The sequence below is a fragment of the Cynocephalus volans genome, chromosome 7 (assembly GCF_027409185.1).
Source record: "Cynocephalus volans isolate mCynVol1 chromosome 7, mCynVol1.pri, whole genome shotgun sequence".
NCBI lineage: Eukaryota > Metazoa > Chordata > Mammalia > Dermoptera > Cynocephalidae > Cynocephalus > Cynocephalus volans.
The window spans coordinates 161,565,776-161,590,943 of NC_084466.1; the positions used below are offsets into that span (position 1 = coordinate 161,565,776).

The window sequence follows — 25,168 nt, forward strand, 5'->3', positions numbered from 1 at the left end:
GCCTGGGGACCATGGGCGCCCATGGGCCAAGGCTCCTCGTCTTCAGGGAATGCGTTTGCCAGAAACATCCTCCTGGAGAGCCCGGCTGCTGCTGAAGCCTCACGGGGTGGGGTGGGGGTGGCACCCTTGTCCACCCATGATCTGGACCACACGGGGCCCAGGGTAGGAAGGCGTCCTGGGGTCTGGGCAGCTGTGCAGGGGCCCTGCTGCTTTGCTCTCTCACCCCTGCCAGACCCCCGTGAAGGTGGAGATGGAGCTGAGGGGCGCAGGGCTGGGGAGATCCCAGGGAAGAGGGACGGAGAGCCGGTGGGCAGGGATGGGGTGGGCCGTGGATTCCCAGAGGACAGAGCCAAGGGCGGTGGCCCCGAGGAAAATGCTGAGACCCCGGGGCTGCTGGGAGGCGGCCCCGGCCTCCATCACGCGATGGCTTGGTGCGGCAGCCCGTACAGGACCAAGTTGAGAGCGGTGGGGAGCAGCTCGGAGCTTTGGAGCTGTGGCCGCGGGATCGCCAGCTTGTCCTTCCAGATGTGATGAGCCTCATCTGTGGAGAGTGGGACGGGGAGCTCGTGAAACCCAAGGCTCCCCGGGAGCGCCACATCCCGGCCCCGCACCATGTTCAGCGCGAGGGGCAGGGCGGTGCTTCTGGCTCCAGGGCACCGTGAGGACTACACCGCCACCCGCCGAGGTCTCCCAACAGGGTCGACCCAAGCTCAGGCCGCAGGTGGCATCTGCTACCGGGCAGAGCCAACCACCCACGTTGCTCACTACAGCTGAGGCGTGGACACTGCTGTCACAGCCTTAACAGACTAGGACACCCAGGACAGGAAGGCCATCAGCCACACAGCCAGGGGTGACAGGCAGGTTTGACTGGACCCTGGCCTGACCCCAAAGCCCACACTTCTCCCTCCACACCACACCTGGTGCAGGGGCTGCTCTACGTGGGCAACGCGTCTAGCACCCGGGAGCCTCCCGCCTCCTGCTGGCAGCTGGCTGTGACCAGCGCCCTGGAGATGACCTGCGTCTGGCCCTTCTTCCTCCACACTCGTTCACTTGTCCAGGCTCATGTCACTACCACAATGACCAGAACTTCTAGACTAGTGTCAAGCAGCAACAGTGTCACGCAGCCGTATGGGGAGCACTTTCCTCTGCGCCACTGCACAGGAACATGCGGGTCCCAATGACTCAGTCACTCACTCACTCACTCACTCGTTCACTCATTCACTCATTCATTCACTAACTCACTCACTGATTCACTGATTCACTCATTCACTCACTCACTCGTTCTCTCATTCACTCATTCATTCACTAATTCACTCATTCACTCACTCATTCACTCACTCACTCAGTCACTCAGTCACTCAGTCACTCAGTCACTCACTCACTCACTCACTCATTCACTCATTCACTCACTCATTCACTCACTCACTCACTCACTCACTCACTCAATCACTCACTCACTCAATCACTCACTCACTCACTCAATCACTCAGTCACTCACTCAGTCACTCACTCACTAGTTCACTGATTCACTCATTCATTCACTAACTCACTCACTCACTCACTCATTCACTCATTCACTCAGTCACTCAGTCAGTCAGTCAGTCACTCACTCACCCAGTCACTCACTAATTCACTCATTCACTCACTCACTCGTTCACTCATTCACTAATTCACTCATTCATTCACTCACTCATTCACTAATTCACTCATTCACACTCACTCATTCACTAATTCACTCACTCACTCTCACTCGTTCACTCATTCACTCACTAACTCACTCACTCATTCACTAATTCACTAATTCACTCACTCATTCACTCAGTCACTCAGTCACTCAGTCACTCACTGGTTCACTCACTCACTCGTTCACTCATTCACTCATTCATTCACTCACTCATTCACTAATTCACTCACTCACTCACTCATTCACACTCACTCACTCACTCAGTCACTCTCACTCACTCGTTCACTCGCTCACTCACTCACTCACTCATTCACTCACTAACTCACTCACTCATTCACTAATTCACTCACTCATTCACTCAGTCACTCAGTCACTCACTCACTAATTCACTCATTCACTCGCTCACTTACTAGTTCACTCATTCATTCACTCACTCACTCACTCATTCACTAATTCACTCACTCACTCAGTCACTCATTCATTCACTCACTCACTCATTCACTCACTCACTCAGTCACTCACTCAGTCACTCATTCACTCACTCAGTCACTCACTCACTCACTCACTCACTCAGTCACTCTCACTCACTCGTTCACTCGCTCACTCACTCAGTCACTCAGTCACTCACTCACTAATTCACTCATTCACTCACTCACTAATTCACTCATTCACTCAGTCACTCAGCACTCACTCATTCACTCACTCACTCACTCAGTCACTTACTCACTCACTCAGTCACTCTCTCACTCACTCGTTCACTCGCTCACTCAGTCACTCAGTCACTCAGTTACTCTCTCACTCACTCGTTCACTCGCTCACTCACTCAGTCACTCACTCATTCACTCACTCACTCAGTCACTCAGTCACTCATTCACTCACTCACTTGCTCACTCGCTCACTCACTCGCTCACTCGCTCGTTGACTCACTCACTCGCTCATTCACTCGCTCACTCGCTCATTCACTCGCTCACTCGCTCATTCACTCGCTCACTCGCTCATTCACTCACTCACTCAGTCAGTCACTCACTCACTCGTTCACTCATTCACTCATTCATTCACTAACTCACTCACTCATTCACTAATTCACTCACTCACTCATACACTAATTCACTCAGTCACTCACTCACTCACTCAGTCACTCACTCACTCAGTCACTCACTCACACTCATTCACTCACTCACTCACTCGTTCACTCATTCACTCATTCATTCACTAACTCATTCATTCACTAACTCACTCACTCATTCACTAATTCACTCACTCACTCACTCTCACTTGTTCACTCATTCACTCACTAACTCACTCACTCAGTCACTAATTCACTCAGTCACTCACTCAGTCACTCACTCAGTCACTCATTCACTCACTCACTCGTTCACTCATTCACTCATTCATTCACTAACTCACTCATTCACTAATTCACTCACTCACTCACTCACTCACTCATACACTAATTCACTCACTCACTCTCACTCGTTCACTCATTCACTCACTAACTCACTCACTCATTCACTAATTCACTAATTCACTCTCAGTCACTCACTCACTCACTCAGTCACTCACTCACTCAGTCACTCACTCACTCGTTCACTCATTCACTCACTCACTCATTCACTCACTCATTCACTCACTCACTCAGTCACTCTCACTCACTCGTTCACTCGCTCACTCAGTCAGTCACTCAGTCACTCACTCACTAATTCACTCATTCACTCACTCTTATTCACTCATTCATTCACTAACTCACTCAGTCATTCACTCATTCACTCATTCATTCACTAACTCACTCACTCATTCACTCACTCTCTCACTCACTCATTCACTCACTCACTCACTCACTCACTCACTCATTCACTCACTCACTCAGTCACTCTCACTCACTCGTTCACTCGCTCACTCACTCAGTCACTCACTCACTCAGTCACTCAGTCACTTAGTCACTCACTCAGTTACTCTCTCACTCACTCATTCACTTGCTCACTCACTTACTCAGTCACTCAGTCACTCACTCACTAATTCACTCACTCATTCACTCACTCAGTCACTCATTCACCACTCACTCACTCAGTCACTCAGTCACTCTCTCGTTCACTCGCTCATTCACTCGCTCACTCACTCGCTCACTCACTCGTTCACTCGCTCACTCACTCGTTCACTCGCTCACTCGCTCACTCACTCACTCGTTCACTCATTCACTCACTCACTCACTCGTTCACTCATTCACTCATTCATTCACTAACTCACTCACTCATTCACTTACTCACTCAGTCACTCACTCACTCAGTCACTCACTCACTCACTCACTCACTCGTTCACTCGCTCACTCACTCACTCACTCACTCGCTCACTCACTTGTTCACTCGCTCACTCACTCACTTGTTCACTCACTCACTCACTCATTCACTAACTCACTCACTCATTCACTCACTCACTCACTCATTCACTCACTCACTCACTCAGTCGCTCACTCACTCAGTCACTCACTCACTCGTTCACTCATTCACTCATTCATTCACTAACTCACTCACTCATTCACTTACTCACTCACTAACTCAGTCACTCACTCACTCAGTCACTCACTCACTCACTCAGTCACTCTCTCACTCACTTGTTCACTCGCTCACTCACTCACTCAGTCAGTCAGTCACTCACTCAGTTACTCTCTCACTCACTCGTTCACTCGCTCACTCACTCAGTCACTCACTCACTAATTCACTCATTCACTCACTCACTCATTCACTCACTCACTCACTCACTCACTCAGTCACTCTCTCACTCACTCGTTCACTCGCTCACTCACTCACTCACTCACTCGCTCACTCACTTGTTCACTCGCTCACTCACTCACTCGTTCACTCACTCACTCACTCATTCACTCACTCACTCACTCATTCACTCACTCACTCACTCATTCACTCACTCACTCATTCACTCACTCACTCACTCAGTCACTCACTCACTCACTCACTCACTCACTTATTCACTCACTAATTCACTCACTCATTCACTTACTCATTCACTCACTCAGTCACTTGCTCAGTCACTCATTCACTCACTCACTCATTCATTCACTCAATCACTCACTCACTCACTCACTTGCTCGTTCACTCACTCGTTCACTCACTCATTCATTCATCACTCCTTCACTCATTAATTCACTCATTACTTCACTCATTCAACAAACATTTATAGTTTAGCAACTACACCCCAGGCACTGGGTACAATATGATTTTTTGAATGTTAAGCTCCATTCGGGTTGTATGTATTGAGGATTTCATGATTTTAAATCATCCTGGGGTGAGTCTTACTTAGTTATTGTAAATTATTCCTTTAATGTATCACAAAATACTACTAACTGGTGTTTTATTCAGTGTTTTCCAGCCTGGTATCCCCCTGTGAAATGTGTCTGCAGGTCTTCTGTTGTGGCTGATGTCACAGTTTGGCACTAGGGTTCTGTTGGCTCTGAAGGGTGAGTGGTGGGGGTCCACCCTGGTTGTATTTGAGGATGGATCATGCTGTGTGCCCCTTGCGCAGACTTTACACCTGTGAAACTGTGAGACTGACAGAGTGCTGGGAACTCAAGGACGACAGACTGGATAGTTGTTATTTGATTCTAATGGGACACAGCCCTCAGTGTGGGAGGCTCCTTCTCTTGGCTAAGGATTGCTGGCCACATTCAGGGCCACCCAGCTGGCATGCCATGGCCTGCATCCCACCCAGCCCAGGTGGCTAACACCCACACATCCTCACTCTGGGAAGAGGGGTTGGTCACAGGTGCCACCGGGATTTTTCTATCTGTTCCCAGCGAGTGTACTGAGCTTTAACTTGTGTGAGTAGACTTGTTTAAGAGAAACAAATAGTTCTGGTGACAGATACGCTTTTTGCTAAGGATTTCTGGTGCAGGACCTCACTGTAGGCCATTGTTTGCAGAAGGCCGTGCTGGCAGATGTTCCCCACCAGCATGTGCTCACCTGCGAGGCTGTGCAGAAACAGCGGTTGCCTTTGAACAAGTACACACTCTCCCCTTTCTGACTCTGAGTTAGTGTCCTGGTATTCCCACCCTATCCCTGTGGGGCTGAGTGGATGCAGGGTGTTGGTCACTGCAGGACACACAATGAAGATGGACGGCCTCTACCTTACCTTGGTTAACCATCTCAGTGCCTTCCATCTTCTGAAGGAGACGGACCACTTTCCCAATTGGCTTGCCAAAGGTCAGCAGATCTAGGGTAGAAACATCCCCTCAGATGGGCCATGGACACCTTGGCAGGCTTCCGGGGAGGTGGCCCTGAGGGGCTGCAGGACAGGCAAGGTGTGCAGTGCCCACTCACTTTCCCACAGGAGGCTGGCCCGCAGCGCGTTGTCCTGCAACAGCGTTGGCCACTGGTTTGCCACGATGCTCCTGACGCCCACCAGGCTCAGAAGGATGGCAGTCTCAATGGGCTCCTCCAAGGATAGCTGGGATGTGCTGCAGGACCGCGCTTCATGGGCTGGTGCCAAGGGGCCTGGCCCGAGCCCACTCCCATCCACAGCCTGAACTGGGCCAACTGTTGGACTGACAGCTCTTACAGTTCTTGAAATAATTCTTCCCACCACAGTTAAGTGCCCACTTAACAAGAAGCATGGGCTGGACGCAGCAGTGGAAGCCCGCACTGAGAGGGGAAAGGCCCTGCTCCCCAGCAGCACACACGGGCCCAGGGTGTGTGTGACAGGCAGCTCTGCTGCTAGGGTGGCCTCCCAAGCAGCTGCCCCTCTGTCTCCCCACCTGAGCTGCTGGGCTGTGCCTGCCCTCCCCGCCTGGTCCTTGCTGACTAGGCACCACCTCCTCCACATGCCCCCAGGGCCTCTGACAGGGAGGGGAATCTGGGAAGACCATGGGACCTCAGAGCACAAGCCCCTGCTCCCTTGTGGAGCTCCTCCTGTCAGGGGTGTAGGGACACCTATCACTCATGTGTCGCCCCTCCCCAAGGCTGCCCCTGGCCATCAGGGGCCCCAAGCTGTCAGCTCCTGTTGGTGCAGAGGGGACGTCAGGCACCTCTTATTCTCTGAGACAGCCATCTGCCGCCGCATGCTCTTGAAGGACTGCGTCCGGTCCAGCAGGACCATCACCTGGCACTCTGCAGGACACAGAAGGCTGGCTCAGCAGCTGAGTGGCCCGATGGGCCTGTGCCCAGGGCCCTGTGCCCCAGAACTGGGTGGATCATAGAGATGCTGGCCAATCAGCTCAAGGCCTGGCCTTTAGAGACCCAGTGGCCACACATGGACACGTGGACACTTTTTGCTTCCGGAGCCCCACGCCTTTCACAGCCTCCTCAGAATGACTGGGCCGGACAATGGGACATGGCAGAAAGCCTGCTCCGGGGCTTCCTGCGGCTCCCCTGCTCAGCAGGGAGGTCTCAGCTCCCCCATCACTCCTGGAAGCTTCCGGCATTCCACACTGATGGTGTTCGAGGCTGCACCAATGCCCGGCTCTGCCTACACCTGCCACGCTGGGGGTCGTGGCTGAGCTGGGCACAGGGGGGGCAGGCCAGCTGGAGAAGTGTTGCTTCCTTGCGTGCTCTGGTAGAGGGCTGGCGCTTGCTGGGGATGCTGGGGTGTGACAGTTCCAGGCACACAGGAACAAGTTAGTCACCCTGGCTGGGTGTGCCCACTAAAACAGGTGCCAGTGTCCAAAAGGCAACCCTGGTGTGTGGTCTGCAGGGAGCCCCTCAGGAGCAGAGGGGACCCTGCCTACCCCCTCCTGGCCTGGCCAAGAGTGGACTTCGGGGGCTGTGCCCACAGGTACAATGTCTGGCCATGCAGGGACAAAGCCTGGGCACCCTGGCAAGGCTCCACTCTGCGTGCAGCCTGTGGATGTACGGTCTCCTCTGCTCGACTCACCACTGTGCTAGGAATTAAGCCTTCAAAGATGCCCTGGTTCCACCTCCACCCAGATGAGGAGTCGGCTTCCAAGTGACATGCTGACAGAGTGGGGAGGGGTCCTACTTGGCCCCACCCTCATCTGCCCCGGCAGGCCCTGGAGCCAGAGGGCCTGGAAAGCAGGCCTGGGCACCAGGTGACAGTGCTGGGCTTGGGCACCCTGTGCCCACTTGTGCTGCCACCATAGGGGCCACTGCACCTTGTGAGGGGTGAAGGGGATGTCTCCCAGGGCCCCTGAAAAGGCCCCAGTCACTGTGCACGGTGGCAGGCCACCCAGCAACCCTGTCAGGAGGAGGTCACGGGGGCAGGCCAGGCCGTCACACAGGGTGTCCTGGGGGCCACAGACACCCTCCCAGGTTGGCAGCTGTGGGTATGAGGGTCAGAGGCCCATGGCTACTGAGCCTGTGCAGACCATGCAGAGGAAGCCAGTCTGCAGCCAGGAGGACGGACTGTGCCAGAGAGGGCCAGAGGGCCAGTGGTGGGTGTTGGGGAGGGTGGGCCTGTGCCTTCCTAAAACATCCCGGGCCCTCTGGCCCCTTCTTCAGAGGACGATGGGCCTGCCCTGTCCTCCCTGTGGATTCACCTCGCCCCCACAGGTCCTGGCAGAGAGTCTCACCTTGCAGGTTCATGGCGACCAACCTCTCCACTAGCACATGTGACAGGAAGCCCTCCATGCCGTAGAAGAAGAAGCCACTGCAGCTGCCCAGGACCTGCTCCCACTCGGCCTGGCTGCAAAGGGAGAGAAGTGACTGGCGGACGCAGCAGATGTCTGTGCAATCAGGTGCCTGTTACCAAACCCGTCCCAGGAGCGTCAGGCCTGCACCTCCCCAGGTGTGTGGGGACACTTCAAAACCTCGCAGAAAGATTCGTACTATCTTTCAATTCTGCCTTTCCACAAACTTTTTGAAGTGCCCTCGTATGCTTGAAGCAGAGAAGGCCCGTGCGGGCTGCACCCACCCCCTGCTGCACTAGAACCAAACGTGCCATCACCTCCCACTGTCCTTTGTCCCGACTCGGGGTTCCCAGGGACTCATCCTGGGAATGGACCCTGTCCTGGAATAAAGCCCATCTCTCGGGCGCTGCTGGCTCTGGGAATTGTTAGAAGGGGCCTCCCTGATGGCCAAACAGCTGAGGTTCCCAAGGCACCCGCGGCACCCCCAAATGGGGACTGTGGCCAGACCAGGGCCCTGCTCTCCTGCCTCCCCCCGCCCCTGTGGCGCTCCCTCCTGCCGCTCCTGGGTGTGGCTGTATGGGGCTCAGGGGGCTCAGACCCATGGAACCGCGAGGTCACTGGAGGGCGGAACCTGGAGTGGGGCTGGGAGAGGCCGCAGTGCTGGGGGTTAAGTGACAGACCCTGCTGCTCGGCCTTGCATGACCCTGGGGGCCCCAGGTTCCCATCTGTAAAGTAGCTTAACAGGAGAGCCCCCCGCCCGGTCTCTGCGAGCACTGGGCTGTGCTGGGGGGATTTACAGGACAAACTGGGGGAGCGGGGAGTGGGAGGGATGGAGGAAGAGGGTCTGGCCACCCCCCTGGTTCCTGAGACCCGAAAACCGAAACCCAAACCTGAGGAAGTTCTTGCTTCCCAGATGCCCCACCCAGCGCGAAGTGAACGAGTCTCGGAATCTTTCCAAAATTTGCCGGGTTATGGAGACAGGAGCCAGCATCCCTGCAAGGAGATTTGCCGGAGAGGACAGGGCGTTCTGTCACGGGAGCCCTGAGGGCTTGAGGTCCCTGGCCCCCCACCCAGCCCTCGCACTGGGTCAACATCTAATGCAGGTGAGAGTGTGGGTCCCCCCAGCCACCTGTGGAGAGGTTGTTAAAACTGTTTAGCAAAAGGAAAAAAACCCAAAGATCAAAAGTACTGGAAGCAGCCCTGGGTGAGCCGAGGGCTGCGGGATGAGGGGGCAGCGCGTGAAGCACTCACCCCTGTCCCGGGCCTCCGCATAGGGGTCCACGACAACTGGGTCTTGGTCAAGGGAAAACAAGGGCGCAGGGCTGAGGGGTCTTGGGGCCACCAGGGCCATCAAAGGATACACTTGAAGTTGTCGGAGTCCACGATAATGCAGTCTGGGGGGACCGTCCGGGGGGTGCCGCCCTGCACAGCAGACACAGGACAGCTCGCTGGGGATGTGCCCTGCCTGGGCCCAGGCCAGACCCCCCTCCTGCCAGAGTCAGGGGGTGTCCACCAGGTGTGATCCATGTGCCAGAGGCAGCAGGTGCCGACTGATCCCAGGCCCCAGGCCCCCTGGGCCCTGCGCCCACGGCCAGCAGGGAGCCCGTGCCCCGACCTACCTTCTTGCCCTTCTTTGCTGGACTTCTCTTTCTGAGATCACTGCCTTTGCCCTCCTTTCTTGCGCCGCCTTCTGTCGAGGACAACAGAAAGAGGTGCTGGAGTCCCGGCTGTCGGAGGAGCTGCTGTCCGCTCAGCTCGGCGCAGGCACTAATGCGCACGGAACCGTTCGCTTCAGCTGTTAATTTTAGGCTATGTGAATTTCACCCCAATTTAAAAAATAAGTCGTGAGAAGAGTTGTTTTTAATTTTTGTAAAGGTAAAATGACAATCACTTCTCAAGCGTAAAAGCTCACAGGGCCGGGAAAGGTCCTCAAGAAAGGACCAGCTTCCAAAGGCTCCCAGGCCACTGCTGCCCATTCACACACCACGCTGGGCACTCACCAGTGTGCCTGCCGTGGCTGGCCCCGCCAGTTCCAGTGCCCCGTGCACAGGATTTACACCCTCTCCCTTCTACACTGGACTTCTCTGGTGGCTTGCAGGCTCTCTGGTTCTGTGCAGACGGCCACGTGCCTGGGGACGGTGACAGCGTCTTCCTCTCTTCCTCGCCTCTCTCGAGCCCCGGGGCGCCCATGACGGAGGGGCTCGCTCTGGCCCCACAGGTCGCTGTAGCGGAGGAGGGGTTCGTCCGCTGGCCCATCAGGCACGTGCACGTGCCGTCTGTGCTCTTGCTGTGCACCGAGGGGCTGCTCCAAGCGGGGCCCCGTCTGCCACCCGTGGCCGCTGTAGGGTCCTAAGGGGAACCCAGGGACGGAAGGCTGACGTTTTGTTTCTTTCTCGTGCTGTTGTTGAGCAGTTTGGAGCCGGACTGTCCTACCGAGGCGTGGGCGGAGTGTCCCTTTTTTTCTGTCCTTGGGGAGACGACATAAGGTTGACATCATCCATTTCTTGAAACTTTGGTAAAATTCAGTGGAAAACGGTACAACTGGTGTGTTCTTTGGGGAGGTTTAACCTATTGCTTTCTTTTTCCTAAAATGGGTTCCACGACTTGTTTTCCTTTCCTTCTTGAATCTGTGGCTTTTCCTTCTGGTGCTTTGTCTGTGCTGCTCACGTCTCTTAAGCACACACGGGGCAGTTCACGGCTCTCCCGTCACCTTTCAAGTCTCCGATGCATCTTCAGAGTCTGTGTCTCTTTTTATTCCCACGTTGCTCATCTGTGTCTCGCTTGTTTTTTCCTTGATCATCCTCACAAACGCGCCTATTTGATGAGTGTTTCCCACTTTGTCCCTGTCGGTCCCCCCTGTTTTACTTACATCTCTGTCTTCTAGTTTATGGTGTCTGCTCGTGTGCTTATTATGTCCCCCTCTGCTTTTGGGGGATTATTCTGTTTCTAGCCCTACGTTTTTAAATTAGGTACTTAGTTTTATACATTTCTGAGGAAGAAAAGTAGCTCAGAGCAATCTGAGTTTTGCAAAATCTGCTAAACGTGTCAGGCTCGGAGAGATACGACAGGCAGCGTTCATTATGTCCCCTTGCTCGTGTCCCAGGTGATTGCTACAGAGCACATTCTAGTAGCACTTTCCAGGTTACCTGGCACACGTGTGGGTACAGATTACCCGAATGTTATCACTAACTGTACACAGTGACCCTCACTCTTTTTTGTTGCAGTGTTACTGGGTTTATGATGCGACGAGCCCTGTACAGCCAGTCAGCAGCTCATACTACTTTAGTGAACCAACGGGAGCTTTAGACAACTTGGAGCTGCCCCTCTAAGGTCCTCCTGTTCCCTTTGGAAGTTCGTTTGCCGCCCCTGCCGCCACGTGGAGCACAGATCCAAGGCAAGGTGGGCTTGTGTTCCCCGCGCCGCAGTCCTCAACTTTGGCCCAAATAAACTCATTGTTTTATACATTTTGCCTCATTTCCTTCCATAGGCAGACACTTCCAACTCCTTTCGTTTTCTAATATAAACATTTAAAGCTAAAATATTCTTCTAAGTTTGGCTCTAGTAATATCCCACTAATTTTTGACTTTTCGTGGTCATTTCATTTCTTCTGGGTCCCATAAGGTGTTTAGACGCGTGCTCTTTAGTTTTCGGATGCGTGGAGTACCTGACCTCTACCCTAATCACACCGCGGCCTCAGATGGGGCTCTTTGCCGCGTTTCTGAGACTTGGTAGGACTTGCTTTTCAATTCTGTGATGGTTCCATGTGTACTTGAAAAGAACATGAATTTTTAGGCACAGAGTTTCCATTAAGCCAAGATTGTTAATTGTTGCCTTAGGTTGAATGTCCCCCCCAAACTTAGTCCCCACTGTGACAGGTGAAAGGAGGTGGGAAATCCTATTATGATAATTGAAAAGTGGGGCCTTGAAGAGGTGATCGGATCGCAGGACTGAGCAGTAGTGACTGGATTAGTAATGGGGTCAGGGGCGCGGTTCTGAGGGCTTTCAAAGAAGAGCGTGTGAGAGGTTCGCTCTCTCTCTGCTCCACCATTTCTGCCATGTGAGGCCCCTGGGTCACTGTCACCACCACCAAGACCCTCACCAGCTGTGTTCCCGACCCTTTGGACTTCCCAGGCTCTGAAACTGTAAGCAATAAGCTTCATTTTCTTACCAATTACCCAGTTCCAAGTGTTTTGTTATAAGTGACAGAAACAGACTAATACAGTCGTGTCGTCCAGAGTCCTCCCTATTTCTGCTCTATCTGTCTGTCTGACCTACCAGTCGTCCGGCTGTGTCGAGCTCTCCCAGAGTCTGGACAGATCCGACAGTCACACCCTGCGGTTTTCATCACCTTTTGCTTCATCTACTTGAGGCTGTTTAGATTCCTGATGAGCCAAACCTTTCCCAGTAGGTCCCGGTTGCCACTGAGGCCCGTGGTTTCTGAGCACGTTTGCCTGACGGGGACAGAGCGCTCTCCTTTGACTCCTGTTCATTCCTGTCCCATCCTTCTGCTTTCTAGCCACGGGTCCCTTCTGTAGTGTGTTTCTTGTGAACAGCACGGGATTGACACCTTTTAATCTAATGTCTTTTGATTGGCAGGGCAGGCTGATTAACTTTTCTGGTTTTGGTAGAGACAGGCCAGCTTCCGTCACATCGCTCTCTGAGCGTTGCTCGTCCTGCTTTTCCCCACGTGCTTCTCTGCTTCTCGCCATCGCGCTTCGTCACGTGATGAGGTGACACGCTTGTCTGCTCTTCTTGTCCACTCTTCCTTCTCTTTGGTTGGAACTTGTACAGCGACTCTGTTCTTTTGGTCTCCTTAAAGCTTTACACGCGACTACCTCACGCTCAAGCGGTGCCCTGGACTCTGCAGGTCGGGGCTCTGAGGACACTTGTGCCCTCTGGGTCTGCAGCACCTCCCTGTGACCGCTCAGAAGCACATTTGAAAAGACTTAAATTGATGAGCTGGCAGTTTCGCTACCCTGTGGGGAGAGTTTCTGTTCGTCTCGTTGCTGCTGTTAACATGTTGCCAAATACAGGGGCTTAAAGCAATACAAATTTTCTTTTTTAAAAAACATTTTTATCAGTTATTATTAGCATATTCATTATTGCAAATGATGATTTTTCTTTGTGCCCTTTATCTGACCTGCCACTCCTCAACCCCCTCCGTCCCTCCACCCATCTCAGAATCCTTCCATCCTACGGCTCTGGAGGTCAGAAGTCGCTGATCCCTTCAGGATCTCTAGGAGGATCGTTTCTTGCCTTTTCCACCTTCTCAGGCACCACATTCCTGAGCCACATGGCCTTGTCCCTCATCCTCAAAGTCAGCAGTGCAGCGTCTTCCAGCCCCTCTTCCTGTGCCCTTCCTGCTCCCCCCCAATCAGGACTTTTGTCATCACATGGGCCCACTCAGATAATCCAAGATAATCCCCCCACTGCAAGATATTTAATTGCATCCGCACCGCAAAGCCCCTTCTGTCATGCAAGGCAGCGTGCTCGCAGGCCGCAGGGGTCCGGCTGCGCAGGACCCTGGTGCGTGCTCTGCTGATGAGGGCGTCCAGCCCGGACGCCACTCGCCTCTGACCCCTGTCACGGCTGCGTTGGCAACGCACAGCCATGGAGAGAGCAGGTCGTTTCTGTAAATGGCGCACGGACCGTGTGGATAAACAAAGTCCATCTCACACTACACAAAAACCAATCTCAGATGAAGATCAGATAAAAGCAAGAAAGACAAAATAAGAGGTACATGAGAATATCTTCACTGTCTTTAAAAGAGACCCCAAATGACAAGCCCACAGCTCACATCACACTCTGGGGAGAAACAGAGGGGCCTCCATCTAAGCTCGGAGCAAGTCAAGGCTGCCCCCTCACCGCGCCTGTTCGGCATGGAGACTCCACAAAAACAGCTAGAAATAATAAACAAACTCAGTAAAGTACAAAATAAACACAAAAAATCAGTTGCATTTCTATATACTAACAATGAACCATCTGACAAAGAAATTTTTAAAAATCCCATTTATAATAACATCAGAACAAACAAAATATTTAGGAATAAATCTAACCAAGGAGGTGAAAAACCCGTGCACTGAAAACGAGGAGACAGCGATAAGAAAAACTGAAGAAGACACAAATAAGCGGAAAGACACCCTGTGGTCACGGACTGGAAGAATTAGTGTCTTCAAAATGCCCACATTACCCAGCGTGATCCACAGACCGAATGCAGTGAGGAAACTGAGGTGCGAGGGGAGGCCAGTGGGGGACCGGTCGACAGACACAAACAGCGGCCGCGTGTTGTGATGAAGACTGAGCTAAGGGTCCTGATCTGACCGCCACACACTGTACACAACTGCTGAAAATGAACGCTGTACCCACACGTGTGTATAATAAAAAAATAAAATAAAACTAAAACCCTTGATGGATTTTATTAATTCTACTTTCTTCTTCTCAAGCCTTAAATTCATAGGCAGTTGATATGGACTGTGTCCCCCAGGTTTCATGTAGTAGAAGATTGATCCCCACTGTGACAGTATTAAGAGGGTGGGAAATCCTATTTGTGGTAATTAAACGTGGGGCCTTGAAGAGGTGACTGGACTGTAGGACCCCGCCACGGTGAATGGATTGGTAATGGTGGTCAGGGGTGCGGTTCTGAGGGCTTTCAAAGAAGAGCACATGAGAAGTTTTCTCTCTCTGCTCCACCGTTTTCTGCCATGTGAGACCCCTGGGTCACATTGCCACTACCAAGACCCTCACCAGATGTGTTCCCTGGACTTTGAACTTTCCAGCACCTGAAACCTAGTAAGCAAGAAATTTCATTTTCTTTAAAAAAAAAAAAAATTCCAGTGGCATTTTTCACAGAAGTAGAAAGACAATCCTAAAATTCTTATGGAACCAGAAAAGACCCCAAACAGCGAAATCAATCCAGAGCAAAAAGAACAAATCAGGAGGCATTGCACTACCTGACCTCAAAATATGCTACAAAGCTACAGTAACCAATGCAGCATGGTACTGGCATAAACACAGACAGACAGACGAGCAGAACAGAGTAGAGAACCCAGAAATAAACCCACACGCTTACAGCTATGGATCTGTGATGAGGAGACAATGGGGAAAGGACAATCTCTTCAATAAGAATGAAGTTGGACCTTAGTCGTACACCACACACAAAAACCAACTCAAAATGGATTAAAGACTTAAACACAAGACCTGAAACCATGAAACTCCTAGAAGAAAAAATGAAAAAAGCTCCTCGACATTGGTTTTGGCAGTAATTTTTTGGATATGACCCCCAAAAGCACATGCAACAAAAGCAAGACATGCAGGATCACATCAAACTATGCCCATGAGTGCCTGCACTGAGTTCAGTATCAATATGGTGACCTCCCAGGAAGGGGACCCCAGGTTGCCTAAGGTGGTGTGAACCGGCCCAGGTCGGAAACGCAGCCGGTCAGAATGTCCGAGCTGGTCAGCTGTGGGACTGCGCCTGTGAACAGCCCCTCCACTCCACTCTGGCCTGGGCAGCACAGTGAGAACCGTCTCTTAAAAAAAGAAGGAAAAAAAAAAAATCGGAAGACACTAGAACACGGGCTCCATATGTGAGGATGGGCAAGGACTCAGCTCCTTGGCAGGCGGGGTGCAAGTGGGAGAGGGGCCGTGCTGGACCACCCAGCCTGCGCAGTCTTTGGTAACTCCGAGAAGGCGGCTGCAGCGCCATCAGCAGCAGGGTGGGTGAATCAGGGCCACCTGCCACTGGGTGCGGATCCCGGGAAAGGCAGCAGGGGGCAAGAGCAGCTTTCCCGCAAAGCCAGGACAGAGGGGGCTTCCAGGGGCTGGGCTGGCCTGGGGGCAGAGGGCATCTACTGGGTGGATGGCAGTGCTGTTTCTTCACCTGGGGGTCACTGTCACACATTTATGCTTCAGGCATTTTTCTAGAGATAGGGCTTTGGAAACCTCCGCTAGCCTAGCGTGTGCGCCCACGGCTCCCCAGCCCTGCCCCTCTGCGGGCAGGCGCTGCCCCCCTCCCCATCCTGGGGACTCCATGTATTGCTTGTCCCAGGCAGAGCCGTGAGGGACAAGGCGGGGTGCTCCCAGAGGCCCAGTTGAGGTTCTGGAAGGGGCTGACCGCGAGGGAGCTGGCCAGGGGGTGGATGTGGTATCCAGTGCAGCAGATTCAGAAGGAGACCAGGGGCTGCAAGAGCTGCTCCACACCCCTCGAGGTCCAAAGTCCTGCCCGGAATATTGCAGCTGTCGGGGCTTCTGTTCCACAGACTCGGCCTTCCTCAGCGACAGCTTCCCGTGTACCCTCTCTCCCCCAAGCTCTGGGGACCCAGATACAAATTTTGCTTCTTCTGTATTTTCTGTAAGATTCCACTCATAAAAAGCACTTGTGAGTACAGGAGACTGAATGAGGACTTGGGGACACAGGAAGGGTCTCAGAGCACTGCACAGTAAATAGTCGATGTTTAGCTTTGTTAAGGTATAATTGACGACAATAAACTAGGTCTGTCTGAAGTGTGCAGTTCAATAGGGTTTGACATACGTGCACACCCGTGAATCACAGTCAAGATCGTGCATGGACCCAGCGCCGAGAGCCGACTCAAACGCTCCTGTAACCTCCTCTTCATCTCCCGCAGCCCCAGCCCCGGGAAGCTACCTCTGTTTTCTGAACTACAGGTTAGTCTGTATTTTCCAAAATTCTGTAAAATGGGTCATTCACTGGGTACTCTCTTTTAAATCTGGCTTCTTCCACCGGCACAATTCTTCTGTGACCCATGCATGCTGTTGCGCGTACCAGTAGTTCATTCCTGTTTATTGCTGAGTACCACTCCATTGCATAGGCATACTGGGATTTGCTTATCCACCTAACAGGCGCTGGAATGTCCGTCAGACGCTGTGCAAGCTCTGGTGTGGAACGTGCTTGCTCATCTCTTGGTAAGAGCTAGGACAGAGCTGGTGGGTCATCTGGCGGGCCTACGTCTAACCGCTTTTCGAGGTGGCTCTGCCGTTTATCGGTCCCACCACAGTGTAGGAGAGCTCCCGTCCCTCCACATCCTTGTCAACACTTGGTATAGTCAATCTTTTTATTTTTAAAAATTATTTTACTATTTATTTATTTATTCATGTTTTTAATTGACAGACCTAAACCGTACATATTTATCATGCTCCAAATGCTGCTCCAAAACATGTATACACCGTGGAATGGCCAAACTCAGCCAACGAAACACGCGCATCACCCTACACACCCACCGTTTCTTTAGGTGAGGACACCTAAAATCTGCTGTCCCAGCAGCTTTCGAGAATACGCTATTATTAGCCTCGGTCACCGTGTTGTACAGTAGATCTCGCGAACTTATCTCTCATGCGGACTGAATGGCTGTGTCCTCTGACCGACCTCTCTGCAGTCCCCGCCCGCTCCCATGCCGTTATCAACGGTGCGGTCTGAAATGTCAGTTTCTGATCGTTAGCAGCATGCAGAAAGACGGTAGATCTCTGAATGTTGAGCTTTGGATCCTAGAACCTTGCTAAGCCCACCTATTAGTTATACCAGCTTTTTTTACTTTTTAGGTTGGATCATGTTTTCTGCGTAGATGATGCCATTTGCAGGTTAGGACGGTTTTGCGCCCGACTCTCCCGTCCGGTGCCCTCTTGTCCCTGTGCTCGCCGTTCCTTGCCTGCTGCAGCCTCCGTGCAGTGCTGACCGCGCGTGGAGAGCGGGGGCGCCCCTGCCCGCCGCCGTCCTGGAGGAGAGTCCCCACGCAGGCGTCAGCTCCTGCACGTGTCCCTACCGGGCAGGGGAGCCTCCCTCCTCCTGGTTTGCTGGGAGTTCATTAGCTAGCAATGAACACTGGATTTTGTCAAGTGTTTTCTGCATCTATTGGGATCGTCAGATAGTTTTCGTCTTTTAGTCTAATACAGTGAATTGCACTGGTTGATATTTTGAATATTAAACTGCCCTTTTATTCCTGGAGTAAAATACATGTGGACAAGACACTATCCGTTTTGGTATCAGCATAACACTGGCCTCCTGGAATGAGTTGGGACGTAGTCTTTCCTCTTCAATTTCTGTAAAAGAATGTGTGTAGAAGCCATTTGGGAGGAGAGCTTTTTCTTTGTGGGAAGATTTTAAACTAGAAATTATGTTCCTTTAACAGATCCAGGCCTATCCAGGTCATCTATTTCTTCTTGACTGAGCTTTGGTAGCTTGTGTTTCCAACGAACTTGTCCTTTTCATCTAAGTAATTTAATTTATAAGCACAAAATTATTAGTAATATCTGCTCTTTATCTCTTGAATCTGTCGCGACATCACCGCCATCATTTCTGATACAGATCATTTCTGTCTTCTCTTTTCTTCCTCATCAGTCTGACTGCAGGTTTTTTAATTTTTCTGATCATCTCGAAGAACTTGCTTTTGGTTTTGTTGGTTCTCTCTGTTCTTTTTCCATTTCCTATTTCAATGATTTCTACTCTGTTTTTTTCCGAACATTATTCTGCTGTTTGGGTTTAATTTGCTCTTCTTTTTCTAATTTCTGAAGATAGAAATAGAGACCACTGATTTGAGGCCTTTTTTTTTAAGTGGCAGAAACCCCCTAACTAGTGCACCGGGGGCGTCCCACAAATAACGATATGCTGCGTTCTCACTTTTATTTAGTTCAAAATATCTTCTAAATTTCCCTTTTAATTTCTTCCTTTATCCGTGGGTTATTTAGAAGTATATTTACTTCCCATTATTTAAGATTTTCCAGAGACTTTTCTGTTATTAGCTTCTAGTTTAACTCCATTGTGGTCAGAGAACTTACTGTGCATGGTTTGAATCCTTTAAAATGTTTGAGGCTGGTTTTATGGCCCAGCTAATGTCTGTCTTGTCGAATGTCCATGTGCCTGTGAGAACAATGCACACTCTGTCACTGGGTGGCATTTCATGAAATGTCAATGGGCGAGGTCAGTGGATAAGCTGAAGTCTTCTGTGTTCTGCTGGTTTTGTGCCTATTTGTTCTGTCACTACTGGGGAGGGATGCTGACCTCTCCAGCTGTCATTGAGTATTTGCTGATTTTTCTTGCGGTTCCATCAGTTTTGTTTTATGTAGTTAGCAGTTATGTTGATAGACATATTAACATTTAGGATTTTATGTCCTCTTCATGAATTAACCTCTTTATCATTAAGAAATGAACCTCTGTATCCCTGATCACATTCTCACTGGTGAAATCTACTTTTTCTGACTTAATTTGGCTACGCCAGCTTTCTTTTGATAGTATGGTATGTATATTTACATCCTTCTTTTTAATCCATCATTGCCTTTTTACATAAACTGGGTTTCTTGGGTAAACAAAGTTTTGGGTCTTGTGTTTTTATGCAATCAGATGATCTGTACCCTTTAACTGGGATATTTAGACCATTTACATGTAATGTGATTATTGGCATGGCTGGGTTGGAATATGTCATCTTGCTATTTGTTTTCAATTTTTCCTACCTGTTCTTTGTTCCATTTTCCTTTTTTCCTGTCTTTCTTGGGGATTAACTGTGTATTAATTATGATTCCATTTCATCTAATTCATTGATGTATTAGCTGTGAGCTGTTTGTGTTCGTTTTTGTTCTAGTTTTGCTTTTAGTGGTTGCTTGAGGGTTTATAGTTAACATCTTTAATTGAATTCTCACAGTCCACCCTCAGGTAACATCACTCCACTTCATGGATGGCATGACAACGTCATGACACTCTGCTTCCATGTCCTCCCTCCCAGCCTGTGTTCTCTTGTACTCATACATTTTCAATCACAGGCTATAAAACCCCACAATCGTTATTATTTTTGTTTGCTCTAAACTTTTTGCTTAAAAGTTTTTAAAGAGATTTTTTAAATGAGAAAAAGGTTTTCAATGTTTACCCATGATTTGACCACTTGCAGTGTTTATCTCTGCCCCAACCTTGGGCAGTTTCCTCACACGCATGCACTGGCCATTCTCAGCTCACAAGGAGCCACGGCAGGTTTCTGGAGTGTTCCCGTCTGTGCAGTGCTCACCTCCCTAGAGTCCTGCCCTGCAAATGCTAGCTGCCTCAGTATTCCCAGGCTCGCAGCTCCACCTCCTCACTGATGGAGTCCTCTGAGCTCAAGCTGTGGCCTGGAAGCTCTCTGCAGGACGTGCTCTGGCCAGCACGGCCTCCTGTCCAATGCCTGACAACCCTTGTTTCATGTATTTTGTTTTCTTTTTCAGTTTCAGTTGGAAGGACAAATTTGGTCCTTGTTACTAAACCCTGGAAGCAACAGTCTAATCTACTTATTGTTAATCTAATTTTGCATTTTTTGAAGTGCAACATACATGCAGAAAACTGCACATACCACACGTGTGTGGCTTGGAGGACTCTCACAAGTGGGCACTTCCATGTGACCAGCACCCAGTAGCAACAGACTCATCCCGAGTCCCCACAGCCCCCCAGGCCTATGCCAGCCCCATGGTCCACTCCCTCTTTGCTCCTCACCGTCCAGTTACATGATAAATCGTGCAGCTGATTGTTACTACTGACCCCTTCTTTGTGAGATGAGAACAGTGTTTACATTCTTCACTATACATTTAGGACCCAACAGAATACTGGCACATAGTACCTATTCTACAATATCTTTGAGTATCTATACTCTATAAGTATTGCTGAATGAATAAGTGCCTAGAAAAATGTTGCAACATATGATGATTATGTTTTCAACAGGAGTTAACAGTCTCTTATCTGAAAAGTAATTTAAATATTTCCATTTTATATATTTATACCTTCTGGTGGCTGGCTGGTGCAGGGATCAAACACTGATGTGGCGAAAGGCAGCTCTTACCTGTTTCTTCTTTGCGGAGGCGATTGCACAACATTTGGAGAGAAAATTCTCGTGACACCGAGGAAACCGTCCCTTCATTGAACACAGAGAGACCTTCCAGTGGCAGCTCCAGAAAATGCCTGTCCACAATCAGGATCACGTAATCTGCAGCCTCGGGCTGGTCTGTGGATGCTGAAACAACAGCGGCTGAGATGGAGCAGGGACAGGGCAGACCCAGGTGTGGAGCTGAGTCAGTTCCAGCCCCGACCTTGTTTGGCCTGGCCCTGGCATCTGCCGCAGCATGGAGGCACAGGGAAAAGTCTGGCTCAGCACAGCTTTCAGAGAGGTGGGTCCCTGGGGGCATGCCAGCCCCCCTGGGTGTGGACACTAGCTTTGATGGCATGGCTGAGCTCACAGCTCGGACCTGGAGACAGCCCCCATCTCTCTTGGTAGTGGGCACCAGGTCCGTGGCTCAAGGCCCAGCCCTAGCTCGGACGTCTGATTCCTGAGGCAGGGCTGTGATGCTGTGTCTCCTTTAACCAGGGTGGAGACTGCACAACCTTCCTCCCAAAGACTTTCCATAAGTGGGCCTGGCTGCTGGAGGGAGCCCCTGCAGAGGGGAAAGGGCTTCTCCGGGTGACCTGCTCTTTTTGACAATCCCAACTGGTACTAAAGGGTGAGGCCACTAAGGCACCTTAACTGGACTGACTTTATTAACAAAACAAAAATAAGTTTGCTTAAACTGAGAGGCGACCTTTCTTATCTTGATGCAGGGAACTTTTAGGGCTGAGTCTCCATTCATGTAGGTGGCCCCAGGTAGGAACACTCTGGCTGCCAGTGGAGTGTAAAAGGAGAAACATGTTCTCCTAACGAGTGCGTACGATCCCCAAACCCTTGATCTTCCATTCTGATGGATGTGGAACTGGAAGGCGCTTGGGAACTTTAGCTCTAAATGTCAGTGTCTGGGGTTGCTGTGGGCAACTCAGTGTTGGGCGCGTTTGGAAAGCAAAGCTCCTTTCGGCAAAGTAACTAACCATCCCCTTTGTCCTCTGCTCAATAATTCTTTGTGGGAGATAGAAAAGTAGACAAAAGAAAATTTAGCAAATGAAACTACCTTTAAAAAGAGTGATTTATAAAATCAAAGGTGCCAGGAGATGAAAAGAGACCTCACAGACATTCAATACTCCTCTCTAGTTGTGGGGATTTGGGGCATGTGTGAGCACGTTTTAAACATTTCTTCCCGAGTCCAGTAAAAGACGACAGGGTCTGCACTGAAGGTGGAAACAGGGCGGCGGAGCCAGCAGGGGCCCCACACATGGGGCAGTGGGGTGCTGCCCTTCCCAGTGGATTCCTCAGGACGCAGCTCCCAGGGCAGGGCTGACGATGACTTTGCATCTTTTCAAGAAAAACCTTGTGATCCATCTGATTGCACGACCTCTCCATCCGTTTTTCCCGCGTGTTCATTTGGGATGTACACATGCAGGTGGTGAAGGTCAGTTTGATGTCACACAAGGTCACAACACTATTACTCTTGAGCATGAACTGGTGGCGTGGCGGGCACTGACCAGTCACCAGGGAAGGGTAGGTTTGCTGGGTTTCATGGCGCTATCAGAGAGGTTTTGCACCAAGCCCCTACCCACTGCGCTGGTCAGCGGCTGTGCACAGAACGCTCCGGAGCCTTCCCACCTACCCTGTGGGCACCCAGCACACTGGGAGACCTCAGCGGGAGGGCTGGCAGGGCTTGGTGCTGGGCTCCTGCACAGGGCTCACTGGGACACAGGCCGTGGCTTTGGCCCACAGGCTCTCCCAGATGGAGGGTGGATCCCAGCCCAGCATCCTGCGGGGCAGCAAGCCCATAAGACCAAGCGAGCAGGGGACTCGGGGTGGCCGTCCTGCTGCACTCACCTTGTGGTGTGGACATTTTCCTTTCCTTATCTTTGACCTTTGGTTTCCCTGAATCCACGACAACTGTGGGCATCTGTACTCTGCAGGTCGAAGGTATGAATTCAGGTTTAAAAACAGAAGAAAACAACATCCACTAAGAACACAAAGCTCACCCCTTGGCAGTGAGCGCCGCGGGCCGGTGGCGGGAGCGCTCTGCGGGGATGGACCGGGGCAGCTGCCACCGCAGGAGCCCAGAGGATTCGGATCTCTGACCTGCTGGGGGTCTAACGAGCAGCGCCTGCCGTCGCCTCTGCCTTCCTTCCTAAAAACCAGCCAAAGGGGCTGGACCCTCGATGCGCCCACCCCTCCCAGCCCACACCCGGACCAGAGGTCAAAGGGCAGAGGGGTCATGAGTGTGGGAAAGATCTGAAGCGAAAGGGACGAGGACTCCTTCCCAGTGACGGCAGGATGGAGCTGTGGCATCTGGAGTCCCTGCACAGAGGGACCATGCGGGGCCTGCTGCGCAGCATCACGATGGCAGGGCACGAGTCCACGCTGGAGTGACAGCATAGGAAGACGGCCGTGCACTTTCCACCCATCCCACTGGCTGCCCAGGGCTGCCTTCAGCCTGCCCCGTCTGCCCGTCATAGCCTCTGCCGGCGCTGGCGCTGGCCCAGGAACTTGTAGGAAGGAGATGCGGCTGCCTGTCTCCGGGAGGAGCTGGCTTCTGTCGCCCGGGGCTCCGACAGTCCTCCGTCGCCTTCCGCGGCCAGCACCAGCCCTCAGGCCACTCTGACGTCCCCCTCCGTGAGCCGGGAAGCTGGCCAGTCCCTTAACGCTGTCAGGGATCGAGTGCCGTCAGCAGGTACCTGGCTTCGGGGCAGCGCAGCAGCGGGGACAGTGGCTTCAGGTACTCCTCCAGGGGCCTCAGGACGCTGTTCAGGGTCCGCAGACAGTCCTCTTTCTCCTGAAGGTGCACGCCACCCAGTTCCTACATCAACCCAAAAAACAGCTGCAATCGGAACGTGTCAAGAGGACCCCCAAACCCCTGTCCAGTTCAGAGCAAAGACAGGGCAAGACCTCGAGGAAAGGGCCGAGGCTTCCCCTTCTAGAAACAGCCTGCTGTGGGGGAGCGCGGCTCAGCCCCCTGCGCCCTACCTGCCTTCCCTGCGCAGCGCTCCCGCCGGCTTCTCCTGGTTGATCCTCTGGAGGCCACCCTGACACCCCAGCCCCCACCCGTTCCCTCTGTTTGCATCAAAGGGGGTCCCACCTGCAGAGGCAGGCTGGACAAGGTGACCCTGTTCTCTGCGAAGCCGAGATGTCAGCCCCCTCAGGTATCTGATTGTGGGATCAGACATGGAGCCTGACCTGGGTGTCTGGCAGTGCCTGCGTGCCTGGTGTGGGGATGGCCGGCACCCCTCACCCAGCTGGGGGAGGTCCTGGCCCAGCACCCCGCCCCACCCCGCTTCCCTGCTGGGTCCTGCCAGCGCAGTTCGGGGCCTCAGGGGCTCACCACGCCTGGGCTCAGGGACATGTCCTCACTGTACACCTTGGCTTGGGTCTGCTCCCGGAACTGCTGGGCGCTGGCCAACAGGTCTGAGAGGGCAGTGGGGCTCACAGTCACACGTGACACCTTGCAGTGGCCTGCAGGAGACACAGACACAGCCGTTCTCCCCTGTGCAGGGCTGAGAGGTCAGTGCTGGAGTTTAAAAAGTAAGTGGTGGGTGAGGGGCTTCTCTACCCAGGGCTGCTCCCCCCTTCCCTGCAAACAGCCCCTGGATCCTGGCCTAGTGCACGGGGAGGAACTGGCCCCTCACTCATCCCTATGTAGGGGGTCCTGGGAAGGACAGAGAAAAAAGGAAAAACAGAAAATATGCCAAACACGGCGAAGAGAAGACAGCTCAGGGGATGGGGGTGAGCCACTGCCTCCTGTACCTGGGTGACAGCCTGTGCCCCATTTCCTCGTCTGCCATGGGCTCAGGGGGACGGCCATGCCCACGAGTAAGGAGGCTCCAGGTGGGTCTCTATCTCGCTAAGCAAAAGGTCCACATCTGCAGGGAGGCCTGGGGCGTGCTGGGCACCAGACCTGGGCCACCAGCCCGCCTCTGTGTCTCTTGTGCTGACCCGGCCCCGTCACTCACCTCCCACTTGCAGTGTCTTCCCTTTGGCTGCAGGAAGGAGCCTGGGTTTCTCATAGGCAGCGCCATACAGACGGGACCTGTTGGC

General features: G+C 52.2%; 1 protein-coding gene across 1 annotated transcript in view; it reads right to left on the reverse strand.

The window, feature by feature from the left end:
- Positions 1-416: 416 nt before the first annotated feature.
- Positions 417-25,168, reverse strand: part of CFAP46 (cilia and flagella associated protein 46) — a 121,209-nt gene continuing 96,457 nt past the window's right edge. The window contains exons 46-60 of the mRNA XM_063101626.1: positions 25,084-25,160; positions 24,492-24,586; positions 23,812-23,909; positions 22,964-23,043; positions 21,080-21,241; positions 9,893-9,963; positions 9,635-9,695; positions 9,525-9,560; positions 9,164-9,266; positions 8,217-8,329; positions 6,717-6,798; positions 6,013-6,149; positions 5,825-5,905; positions 612-770; positions 417-541 (exon numbers count right to left, since the gene is read on the reverse strand). Coding sequence (XP_062957696.1) covers positions 417-541; positions 612-770; positions 5,825-5,905; positions 6,013-6,149; positions 6,717-6,798; positions 8,217-8,329; positions 9,164-9,266; positions 9,525-9,560; positions 9,635-9,695; positions 9,893-9,963; positions 21,080-21,241; positions 22,964-23,043; positions 23,812-23,909; positions 24,492-24,586; positions 25,084-25,160 — 1,480 coding nt within the window. The remainder of the gene's footprint in view (positions 542-611; positions 771-5,824; positions 5,906-6,012; positions 6,150-6,716; positions 6,799-8,216; positions 8,330-9,163; positions 9,267-9,524; positions 9,561-9,634; positions 9,696-9,892; positions 9,964-21,079; positions 21,242-22,963; positions 23,044-23,811; positions 23,910-24,491; positions 24,587-25,083; positions 25,161-25,168) is intronic.